The sequence below is a fragment of the Spea bombifrons genome, chromosome 5 (assembly GCF_027358695.1).
Source record: "Spea bombifrons isolate aSpeBom1 chromosome 5, aSpeBom1.2.pri, whole genome shotgun sequence".
Taxonomy (NCBI): domain Eukaryota; kingdom Metazoa; phylum Chordata; class Amphibia; order Anura; family Pelobatidae; genus Spea; species Spea bombifrons.
This window is the reverse complement of record NC_071091.1, coordinates 55,552,727-55,563,738: the sequence shown is the minus strand read 5'-3', so window position 1 is coordinate 55,563,738 and position 11,012 is coordinate 55,552,727. Positions and strand designations below refer to the sequence as shown.

General features: G+C 46.1%; 1 protein-coding gene across 1 annotated transcript; it reads left to right on the top strand.

The window, feature by feature from the left end:
• The first annotated feature begins 819 nt into the window (after window positions 1–819).
• LOC128497665 (uncharacterized) lies at window positions 820–10,370 on the top strand. The gene is made up of 4 exons (XM_053467829.1): window positions 820–940; window positions 2,813–2,911; window positions 5,622–6,857; window positions 10,001–10,370. Exons 1-4 carry the CDS (start codon window positions 820–822, stop codon window positions 10,003–10,005), a joined length of 1,461 nt encoding a protein of 486 aa, XP_053323804.1. The 3' UTR covers window positions 10,006–10,370.
• The last annotated feature ends 642 nt before the right edge of the window (window positions 10,371–11,012 follow it).

The window sequence follows — 11,012 nt, the reverse complement described above, 5'->3', positions numbered from 1 at the left end:
CACATCTCTCAACACAGGTGTGCCAATTTGGTCACTATAATTGTTGGGGGTTATGTATAAATACATTATATGACCAAACGTGTGGACGCCTGACCATCACAGCTATATGAGCTTGTTGGACATCCCATTACAAAACCAAAATACCTTTGTATTCTGTAGCATTAACATTACTAAGGGGCCTAGTCTAGGGTCACCACATGCCCCGGATTTCAGATTTCCTGGGACAGTCCCGCAATGGGACTTTAAGTCCTGGGTCCCGGGCAGCCTCAATCCGGGACAATGCATTGTCCCAGAATGAGGAGTCTGAGTGAAGAAGGTCTCAGCCAATCAGGAGAGACTTCTCAAATCTCCTGATTGCCTGAGAGTTCCGAAGCCTCTCCTGATAGGCTGAGTTCCTCCTTCACACTAAGTCAGAGGAAGCTACAGCCAGCACCAGGTATGTGTGTTTGACTCTGTGTGTGACTGTGTTTGTCAGTTTGTCACAGTGTTTGTGTTTGTCTGTTTGTGTGACTGTGTGTGTAATGTCTAGTAATGGTGGAGTTAGTTCTCTGAAACTACTAATGCCTGGTATTAGAGGGGTTAACATTCTGTATGTACTCATGTCTGTAATGAGTGTATGTATATTATTAAATCTGAAATCAACATGGTTTTCAAGACTTCTTAATAATATATAATAGTATATGTGAATCAGTGTGTATGCACCATTATACCTCCTCCACCAACATTACAGCAGGCTCTATGCATTACGGTAGATAGTGTTCTCCTGCATCTGTCAAATCCAGACTGGCCCATCAGATCACTGAAACTTGATCACTCCAGATGACCAAGAGTCCAATGACACTTGGCATTGCACGAAGTGATCTTCGGCCTGTGTGCTGCTGCTCAGCCTTGGAAACCCATTTCATAAACTCATGGTCGATCAGTGACCCTACAAGTGTCAGTATGGAGCTGGGCTCGTAAAAGTCTAGAAAACATATCTGCTGAATTTCTAAGTTATTTATGAGTTTATTCACTGAACACAAGTTTGCAGCTGAGGTTCAGGTTATGGTCATAAGCTGTGTACATTCTTCTCAACTTTTCATTTGGATACACAGATGTCCTGCTATTTTAAGAAAATTATAGGACCATTTTCCAACAAACTGACCTAGTAACTGACTTACATACATACTACCCATATCACCTATTAATTTCATTATTTTGTTAGTACTTTGTAAGGCTTTTTTTGAAAGCTGTCTAATAATTGCTATGTGTGTCATTTTAGTAAAAATCAGGCCCTACATTACTTTTTATTCACAAAAAGTTCTAGACCACCTGGTGTAACAGGTTCAATATATAACAGCACTATATTGCCTCCATCTAGATTTCTACTCCGTTGGACTGTATGGAGACTTCAGGAAGCTTGATTTTACTAGGCTACTGACACATACTGTATAACAGCCTGTGTGGGTATAATATTAAAAATAATGGGCGCCCCTTCCACATCTTTACAATAAGGCTTCAGTTGTAATGGAGGTACCTGGAAACACTGAGCAACTCATTTGTTATAAAAGTTTAAAAAAAAAAAAGTCTTGCCACTGTTGAATTAAGATGACTGCTGCCATGTGGACATTGTGAATTGCATGTTAAGTTTTATTGGACTGATTGTAAACTTGAATAAATAAAAATAAATAAGGGATGCAAAACAGCATAGTTTCTTACTCTATACAGAATAAAATATATTCCCAATGTAGGATTTTCCCAACGGGCCTCTGATCCCTTGTGCCCAAAAAATTGGGACAGTGTGGCAGTCCCCAGTTGCCACCATCCGCAGAAAGCATCCCAAGAAAATAAAAGTAGCTGTTCACCTCCATTGTGTAAATAGACTGATCGGGGAGATCCAAGACCTTCCTTGTAACAAGCATATTGTGCAATTAGACACCAGGGGGCTGGATCACCCCAGAGGCTATGTGACTGGCTATACGGGGCAGTACCTGTATTCTATGAAAACCATGTAAAAGTATGTAATATTTAAATATCAATAGAAAAGAAATCTAGAGGCTCAGGTCCATATAGAATCTTGCTACCTCCTATTCCTATGATTTTATTTATAGAACTAAATTATATGTGTGCATGATAGAAGGCACCAACTATACTACATTAGTCTTTGTCATTTAAAGAAGTAGGATATGCTCAAGAATGCCCAAATAACCTTTGTTGTCACTCTCCTAGACCCACAGCAAACTGTCAATATATTTCCCCCAAAACATACAAGAACAGTGCTAGACTATCTAGTGATTCATATACCGATTTCTTCTATGCCTCTCCTTTTAACTGCATTGCTCACCTATTGCACAAACAATTTAACAGTAGACAGCTGAACAAACATAACTGAATTTCTTGAATCTTTTACTATGTTGTGTTAACAAATGAAATTGAAATATTATTTTTTTCTGCATGTAGGTGTTGTCTGCTATTAATAATCACCTTTTTAAGTTGTTTCTTCAGTATTATGACTGCATATATCTAATTTGACACCTTTTCTTTCTCGTCACGTGGTTTATGGTAACCAAAACAGATAACTATAAACCATAAACTGAATGCATTGGAAAAAAATCCCTTTCAGATCATAATTTCCTATGCATTGTGCCCAATATTTTAAACTAAGAAGAAGCTGGTTAGACATATTTTCATATCAACTTCCCATTTTTAACAGCATATAAGAACTATTCAGCCCATGCCTGTTTTCCCCTGCGTAAAAGACACATACCTTAATCAGTCCTTGGTCTTGCCTTAGGTTCAGGATATCCATATGCCTATCCAATACATATTTTAGTTCCCTTACTGTATAAGCCTCTACTACTTGTGCTTGGAGGCTACAACTCTCTTGGTCTCCCAGAAGCAAAGCCACCACTTACATGGGTCCCAGTGGGAGGTAAGTCCCGACATAAGACTTACCTCTTTCATTTTCTGGAGGAGGCAGAGTTTTGCCTAGGGTGGCAAAAATCCTTCCACCGTCCCTTAGACTAACTATACACAATACAAAAATAGACCTAGTTTTATAACATGAATAAAATGTAATTCAAAAGCACAAAAGACACATGTAACATCCATGTATTGAATCACATATACAGACATCGCTACACTGAATAAAAAACAGAAACATGTACACATATACTTGCATGCATATGTGGTCTGCTACATGTGGAATGTATATTGGTGCTGGGAAAATAGCTGGTGTGATCATCCTAATCTGTGCAAGCCTAATTCTAAAAGTACAAAATGTACAAATGAAAGAAATCAGCAACAAAAATCACTTGTTTTAAGTTGGCAAAAATAACATGATAGTACCAACAGAAGACGTTGGAACAACATTAAAAAAATGCTATCCAGGAAATCTGTAAGTCCGCAATCTTTCAAATACAAAACTGTGTAAACATGGCTACCAGGAGAAGAAAAATAGACAAAATCATCAAATAACTACCTAAGGTTAAACACCTAAAGTGAAATCGATAGCCAAAAGACTTTAAAAGTAATCAAGATATACAAAAGGCATCATGAAAAAAAGAGATGATTTTAACTGTACACGTCAATAAAATTATATAGTATTTCCATTAAAAGAATATCATTTAAGATCAGGTTGCATCTTGCAAGATAATATATATTTACAAAATGGCAGCATATCCCACATACTTACAAAGTAATAGTAAATATAAAAACTAATGCAAAAAAGAATAGAACCCCTAAGCATCATACTTTTTTGTGAGTAGGAGGTACAACGACCACTATGGATTTAACATATAAGGTATTTATAAAAACCTAAGGCCAGCACTATTATACAGGTGTTAAGTGAGCTGGTGGGGAATGCCACCTTCAGGCTCTTCTTTAAGTTATCAGGACTTTTAAGCAATGCAACACGGTAAAGCTATGCTCTTTTTATAGGGAACAATGTCCCTGCTTAAGGAACAGAGCTAGCACAGGAAACAAAACCCATGATCTTCCTGATGTTCACATGCAGGAAGGGGCTCCAGAGACATGGTCCTTCAATAGGCCAAAGACACAAGGGTGGGGCGCCAAAACAACAATTCTCATGTAAAGTGCTATTACAGAGTAACCAGTAGGATAATTATTTTAGTTGCTATGGTGATTTGGCACCACAAAATCTCTTTAATAAAAAAATCCTTACCTAGTTCAATTAACATTGTTATGTGGTAAAATGCTGTAAATACTATACTATATATGTATTGAAACAATTTATGTAAATATCCATTGATGTAAAGAAAAGTAAAATTACATATAGACATATTCAACAAAAACACCACCAGGAAAGACTAAGGAAGGTGGTAAAATAAACGGAACAGCCTCCCATCAAAAATTGTAGAAGCTATTACAGTAAGGGCAGTTCAACATGCATGGGGCAGGCATAAACCTATCATGAATGTAAGACAATGCCAAGGGCTGACTAAGGACTGAGTATTTACGTCAGGAAAAATGGACAGACTAGATGTGTCGAATGGTTCTTCTCTGTTGTCAAATTCTGTTTTCATGTGTTACTAGTAACACATAATTTTAAGGCAAGACAGGAGGCTTCCTATTTTGCATATCTTCCTTTACTTCTCACCAATAGCAGCAAAGAAAGAAACATTGACAAAGAAAAAACAACCAATAGGCATACACCACAAGGTATATACACCCTAGCCAGTCCTTCCACTTCCTCTTTCTTTGCTGCTCACCGATAGTGACAGGTCAGATTCGTTTAGTACAGATTTCTGTTTTAATAATATTTGATATATTATCCATTACTGTGTCTTCTGTATGTTTCTTGCCTTTTATGGAATGATTCCCTAGGCTTTAGTCCTTGTCATTTTAGTCCTCTCCTGAGGGCTTTTTGGTTTCTCCACTAGCGACCCCCCCCCCAGGATCAGTACCACACTTTCTGTTTTTTCTCTCTGCTGTCGGCGTTTCTGTCTGCCGCCGTTTCGCTGTACTGGTGGAGCCGCTACCGGCGGTTTTCGCCGTTTTCGCGGGCTTTTCTTGTGCTCTTTTCCCTCACACCATGTTGGTTTGACGGGGAGATCTCGCCTCGCGAGATTTCGCCGCCATTTTTGTTATTTTGCGGTTTTTCTGTGGCGGCGGCCATCTTGGTTTCCTTTTTTGACTTCTTGATGCCGTTTTCGGCGGCCATGTTTTTGGTGGCGTCCGGATCTCGGGTATTTTCATGATTTGGTCGCCATTTATGATTTATTTTCAGTCTGTTTATATTTTCTACTCGTTTGTCATTTCTATTCATCTGTTTTTTATTGCAGGTTTCTCTATTTCAGAGCCCTGAATTTTATTCTCTGTGTGCCTCAGAGTTTATTGTTGGAGCCTCTATTGCTTCTGGCTTCAGACAGGCTGAGCCCCTGTCACACTATACAGGCTGAGCCCCTGTTGTGCGCATATATATTGAGGGCCATTATCACATTGGCTTTCGGCAGGCTGAGTCCCTGTCTCATATCCTTATATACATCAGGCTGAGCCCCTGTGATCCTATCATGTCCCAGGATAATGCCCCGAGCCAAGACGCCTTCATGGCATGGCTAGATTCCAAATTCTCCTCCTCTGTGGAGTCATTCATTTCTAAAATGTCGGCATCTATACCCCAGTCAGCCCTCCTCCACCTCCAGCCCCGGTGGCTCCTTCTAATGTCATCTCAGACTCTGGGTCTGACAAGTCCGAGGAGGAGACTAGATCTTCTAAACGCCCCTGGAAGGGCAACAGTGCCTCAGCGGGCAAGGGCAAGGCTCCTGCCAAACGCCCGAAAATTCCTGCCCCTTCCCTGCTCTCCGTGCACCATGCTGCTGGGGATGAGGATTCCCTCCAACTACCCCTCTCCATTTTAGACGAATGGCAGGCAGAGGGTTCTGATAATTCTGAGGCGTCACTTAACCTGGCCTCGTCCAGGACTCTAGACTCACGATACGTACGTGAGTGTTTGGTGGAGGAACCCCTTCTTAATGAACCCCATCATTCCGGAGGCCCCTCGGTTACCCCCCACTCTGCCTCTACATCTACGGACCTACCGGTCGTAGACCCCTCCGGTTCTGCCCTATTTGACCCCACCACAATGCGCCATCCCAGAGCCACGGAATGGGCTCCTCCTGAGCACATTGCGCTATATATTCACAAATGGCTGCGCAAACCGTTATCTAAGGAGGTGCGCAATAAGCTACGGGCTGAATGTCCCCGTCCCTGCATTCCCGACAAGGTGGCGCTCACTCCTGAGCTTGACCCTAATGTGGTCGCCCTTTTGTCCGCCTCGCGCTACCCTAGAAAGGGCTTGGAACAGGGTCTTAAATCCGCCCAGGATAAGATCCTGGATCTTGTTGGCCCCATTACCCAAATTTTGTCTTTAGCAGACAAGGCTTATCTCCAGGCCTCTCCCCTTGATCCCAAGCTTGTCCGGGAATGGGCTCTCCGGACTGTTTGCCTTCTGGGAAACGCCAACGTCGCCGTTGCCACAGAACGGCGTAAGGCGGTCCTGCTCCGTATGGATCCTCGGCTGGCAGAACTGGGCTCCAAAGATTTAGGGGCAGCCGTCAACGGAATGCTCTTTGGCGACGCCTTTGTCAAAGAGCTCAATCGTCATGTTTCCCTCCTGTCTTCGTGGAATAAAGCGAAGCTCTCCATGAGGAAGGTTTTCCAGCCAGCCCCTCGTTTTTCCTCCAGGGCTGGACGACCGCGGGGCCGGGTCGCCAGCCGTTACTCTTTCCAAGGCTCCAGATACCCCCAGCAGCCTCAACCGTCCTACCGTGGGGCTTTCCAGCAGCGACCCTTTCCACAACGTGGAGGCAGCAGAGGCAGAGCTTCTACCGGCTTCCCCAGAGGACGCTCAGGGTTCGGTGAGTACAGATGTTTCCTGTCTCTATTCCCATCCACAGGTCGCTGGCAGGATCTCCCGTTTTTTCCGCAACTGGGTGCGGATTACGTCAGACCCTTGGATCCTTCAAACGGTTCGCGGGTATCTGATAGACTTCGTGTCTCCCCCGTTCCAGGTAAGCAAACCTCCTCCGGCGGTCAGATCCGCGTCAGACCAATATCTCTTAGAGTCAGAGCTCCGGTCTCTACAGGCCAAGGGAGCTATCGAACGGTCCAGGGGTCCCGTCTCGTTCCTCAGCTCTGTGTTCTTAGTCCGGAAACGCTCCGGGGAATTTCGCCCCGTAATAAATCTCCGGTCCCTCAACGCATTCGTGGCTTACCGTCACTTCAAAATGGAGGGTATTCACCTCTTACGGGACCTTATGTCCGAAGGGGATTGGTTCACGAGGTTGGACCTCAAGGACGCCAATCTCTCGGTCCCTATCCACCCGGATCACAGGCAGTTCCTTCAGTTTCTCTGGGGCGATCAACTTTGGCAATTCCGCTCTCTTCCGTTCGGCCTTAGTTCGGCCCCCTGGTGCTTCACGAAGCTCCTCAAGCCGGTGATGGCTTTCTTCCGCTCTCGGGGGATTACGTGTATTGTTTACCTCGACGACATTCTTCTTTTCTCCAGGTGTCGGACTCTCCTCCAGGGACAGACGGATTTTGTGGTCCGGTCGCTACATCAGTTGGGCTTCATCGTCAACACGCTCAAGTCCGAGTTGGTTCCTCGTCAGCGGATTCAGTTCCTGGGGTTCATCATAGATTCCAAGGCGGCTATGCTGCGTCTCCCGAGGTCAAAGATGGTGACTATTCGGAAGGAGATCCGCGTCCTTTTGCGGAAGGAGGTTTGCTCCCTTCGCATGCTAGCTCGAGTGGTGGGTCTGCTTTCAGCGTCCATCCAGGCCATTTTTCCAGCCCCTTTGCACTACCGGGCTCTCCAGCGCTTGAAGGCGCGACACCTCCGCTCTCTCCCTTCCTACGATCAGCCGATCCGGCTCGATCAAGAAGCTCGTCAGGAGTTGAATTGGTGGCTTCGTCATATGGAGGCCTGGAACGGCCGGGCCATATTCGGGTCCCAGCCCGATTTCATCCTGGAGTCCGACGCCAGTTCCCTAGGCTGGGGTGCAGCATCCCTCACCGAGGCAACGGGAGGCTCCTGGTCGCTGGAGGAGCGATCCCTCCATATCAATTGTCTGGAGCTGATTGCGGGGTCGTTCGCTATCCGCAGCTTGGCAAGGGACCGTTCCGATTGCTGTCTCCTTCTCCGTATGGACAACATCTCGGCGGTGCGGTACATCAACCGCCTAGGAGGTACGCGCTCCAAGCTTCTCGCCGATCTGACGAAAGGCATCTTCGATTTTTGTCTCCCTCGCAACATCACCTTGCAGGCGGAATACCTTCCGGGTCCGGAGAACCTGTTAGCAGACTGGTTCTCGAGACATTGGAGAGATGCAAGCGACTGGAGGCTTCACCCGAGGGTCTTCCAGGACATCCTGCGTCTCCGAGGGCCTCTACACCTAGACCTCTTCGCGTCGAGGACGAACCGCCAGCTCCGGGAGTTCTTCAGCTGGCTTCCAGATCCGGAGGCCATGGCGACGGACGCCTTCACTCAGGTTTGACCGGTGTCCGGCGCTTATGCCTTTCCCCCCTTCGCCCTGATTCCTCGGGTCATCCACTTTCTTCGGCGTGCAGGAGGCTCCTTGGTTCTGGTGACTCCGCTTTGGCATGTGCAGCCCTGGTTCCCGGCTCTGCTGGAACTGTCGGTTCAGGATCCGTTGGCCATTCCGGTTTTTCCGTCTCTTCTGACGGACTCGGAGGGGCGGTTTCACCCCCTCCTCCTAGAGGGACGCCTATCTCTGGTCCTGTGGACAATCTCGGGGGACCCCAGCTTGTCCAGGGCCTATCGGAGGTCACTCAGTCCCTGCTCCGAGAGTCTTGGGCTCCGGGCACCCGGAAGTCTTACCGGGCGGCTTGGGGACGATGGGCTTCTTGGTGTTTGGGACAACACATGGATCCCTATTCGGCCCCTTTAGAGGGTGTTCTTAATTTCCTGGCCGGCTTGTTTCAGGAAGGTAAGTCTTATAGGACTGTTAACCTTTTTCGGTCAGCCGTTTCTGTTGGCCATGTAGGTTTTTCGGGTGAGCCTGTGGGTAAGGCTCCTTTGGTGTGCCGTTTGCTACGGGGCATTCGATTGTCCAGGCCTCCGGCCCCTCGGTATGACTCCCTGTGGGATGTGGCCCTGGTCCTGGATTTCCTTCGGGCCTGGCCCGATAACGATTCCCTGTCTTTACGTCAGTTGTCAGCTAAACTTACCTTGCTCTTATGTCTTTTGTCTTTTCGCAGGGTCTCTGACGTTCGGGCTTTCGATGCCTCGGCTATCTCTTTCTCGCCTGACGGTATTCGCTTCTCCATTCACAGGAGGACTAAATCTCTGTCCTCTTCCGTAGCCTACCCTTACCTATCCGACGATCCTAAACTTTGCGTTGCCAGATGCGTTCAGGCTTACCTGGCACGTACGTCGGCCCTTCGGTCTCCCTCTTCTTCTCAGTTGCTCATCTCGTATGTTCGGCCTTTTCAGCCGGTCTCGAGCCCTACCTTAGCCAGGTGGGTTCGTTGGTTGCTCTCCCTGGCGGGTGTAGCGACCTCTTTTGGCGCCCACTCGGTCAGGGGTGCGGCGGCCTCGGGCGCTCTTCGGGCTGGGGGGGCCTTGAGCGATATTTTGTCGGCGGCGGACTGGTCTCGTGCAGCTACCTTTCGCACCTTTTACTTTCGTCCGCTATCCTCTGCAGTTCCCGCGTTGGTGTCGGGCGTTAAAACTGCAAAATAGGAAGCCTCCTGTCTTGCCTTAAAATTGGAAATTATTCTAGCCTGGGTGCCCGAATAATTATAATTTTAATAAAGACAGGAGGCGAGTATTTTCCCTCCCTTCCCTCCCGTTTAGCTTCGGGATCCATGGTGAGGTAATTTTCGTTTGTGGTGTCTTTTACTCCTGTTATTGTCATTCGTGCATTTCGGCGCTTTTGTGGTGATTACTGCCTCTGATATTACAGCTTCTGTGTACCTGTGCTCTCCCTTACCGTATCATTGGTATCTGGTACTGTTACGTGTTCTCTTTGCTTTTCAGCTTGATGCCCTGTCCGGGTGGTACCCCTCCGGGTTGAGATCCTTCGTTACCTGCTGTTGAGGTTCTTTCCCATGCGGACTCCCCTGTTCCTGTTTGGAGCCTGCCATGGATCCGGTCTTCTTGTTGTCGGAGGTCGTCGGCTGTTCTTCGCCTTCTTCCGACTTCTGGTTGGAGTTCCAGTTTGTGTCCGGTGTTCGTCGCCGGTGTTTGGATGTTCTTCGTAGGTTCCGGTTCGCAGCGGTCGCAAGAGGAAGTGGAAGGACTGGCTAGGGTGTATATACCTTGTGGTGTATGCCTATTGGTTGTTTTTTCTTTGTCAATGTTTCTTTCTTTGCTGCTATTGGTGAGAAGTAAAGGAAGATATGCAAAATACTCGCCTCCTGTCTTTATTAAAATTATAATTATTCGAGCACACTTGTTAATATAGTCCTTGCATAGGTGAAATGCCCAAATTACTCACTAGTGTTTTCTTACTTTGGGTCAGTGTCTGAGGGAAAAATGTTGTTTGCAAGGCTTGATAACGGAACAAAATTAAAGACCCCACCTTTCAAGAAAGAGAATCCATCATAGTTACCGCTTCAGCAGTTTTAATATTGAGAGTGACAGAATCTTTCTTGGCAAATATCCCTTGTGGTATCTCCAGTGTACATAGAAACTATAAAAGCTAAGCGTGACCTACAATCAGTCATTCAAGTTACCGGCAGATTTAACTCATTCTGTCCTGTTGTTAGTCATCAACCAAAAAAAAGAATACATGCTAAACAACCCTCCAGTTTGTCACGTTACACTGGGGTATCTTGCTACCATCCTGTGTTCACCAGTTAATTTTCCGAAACTATGACTGGCACAAATATTTTATACTTTTACAGTGTTTTATAGAGTGGCAGCAGATTCAGCAGTGCTTTGCAAAAGGAAAGTGAGAACAAACAGTAGTTTTGGCCTATAACATTAACACACATTAAGATGTACTTAGTGGGAGCTATACAAGTAACATAAATGACTATGTGTTAAA

Coding starts and splice junctions, on each gene's coding strand:
- LOC128497665 (XM_053467829.1), top strand. CDS start 820: ATGACCAAGAGTCCAATGACACTTGGCATTGCACGAAGTGATCTTCGG. Junction 941..2,812: donor CAGTGACCCTACAAGTGTCA/GTATGGAGCTGG, acceptor TACATATTTTAG/TTCCCTTACTGTATAAGCCT. Junction 2,912..5,621: donor TACATGGGTCCCAGTGGGAG/GTAAGTCCCGAC, acceptor TCTATACCCCAG/TCAGCCCTCCTCCACCTCCA.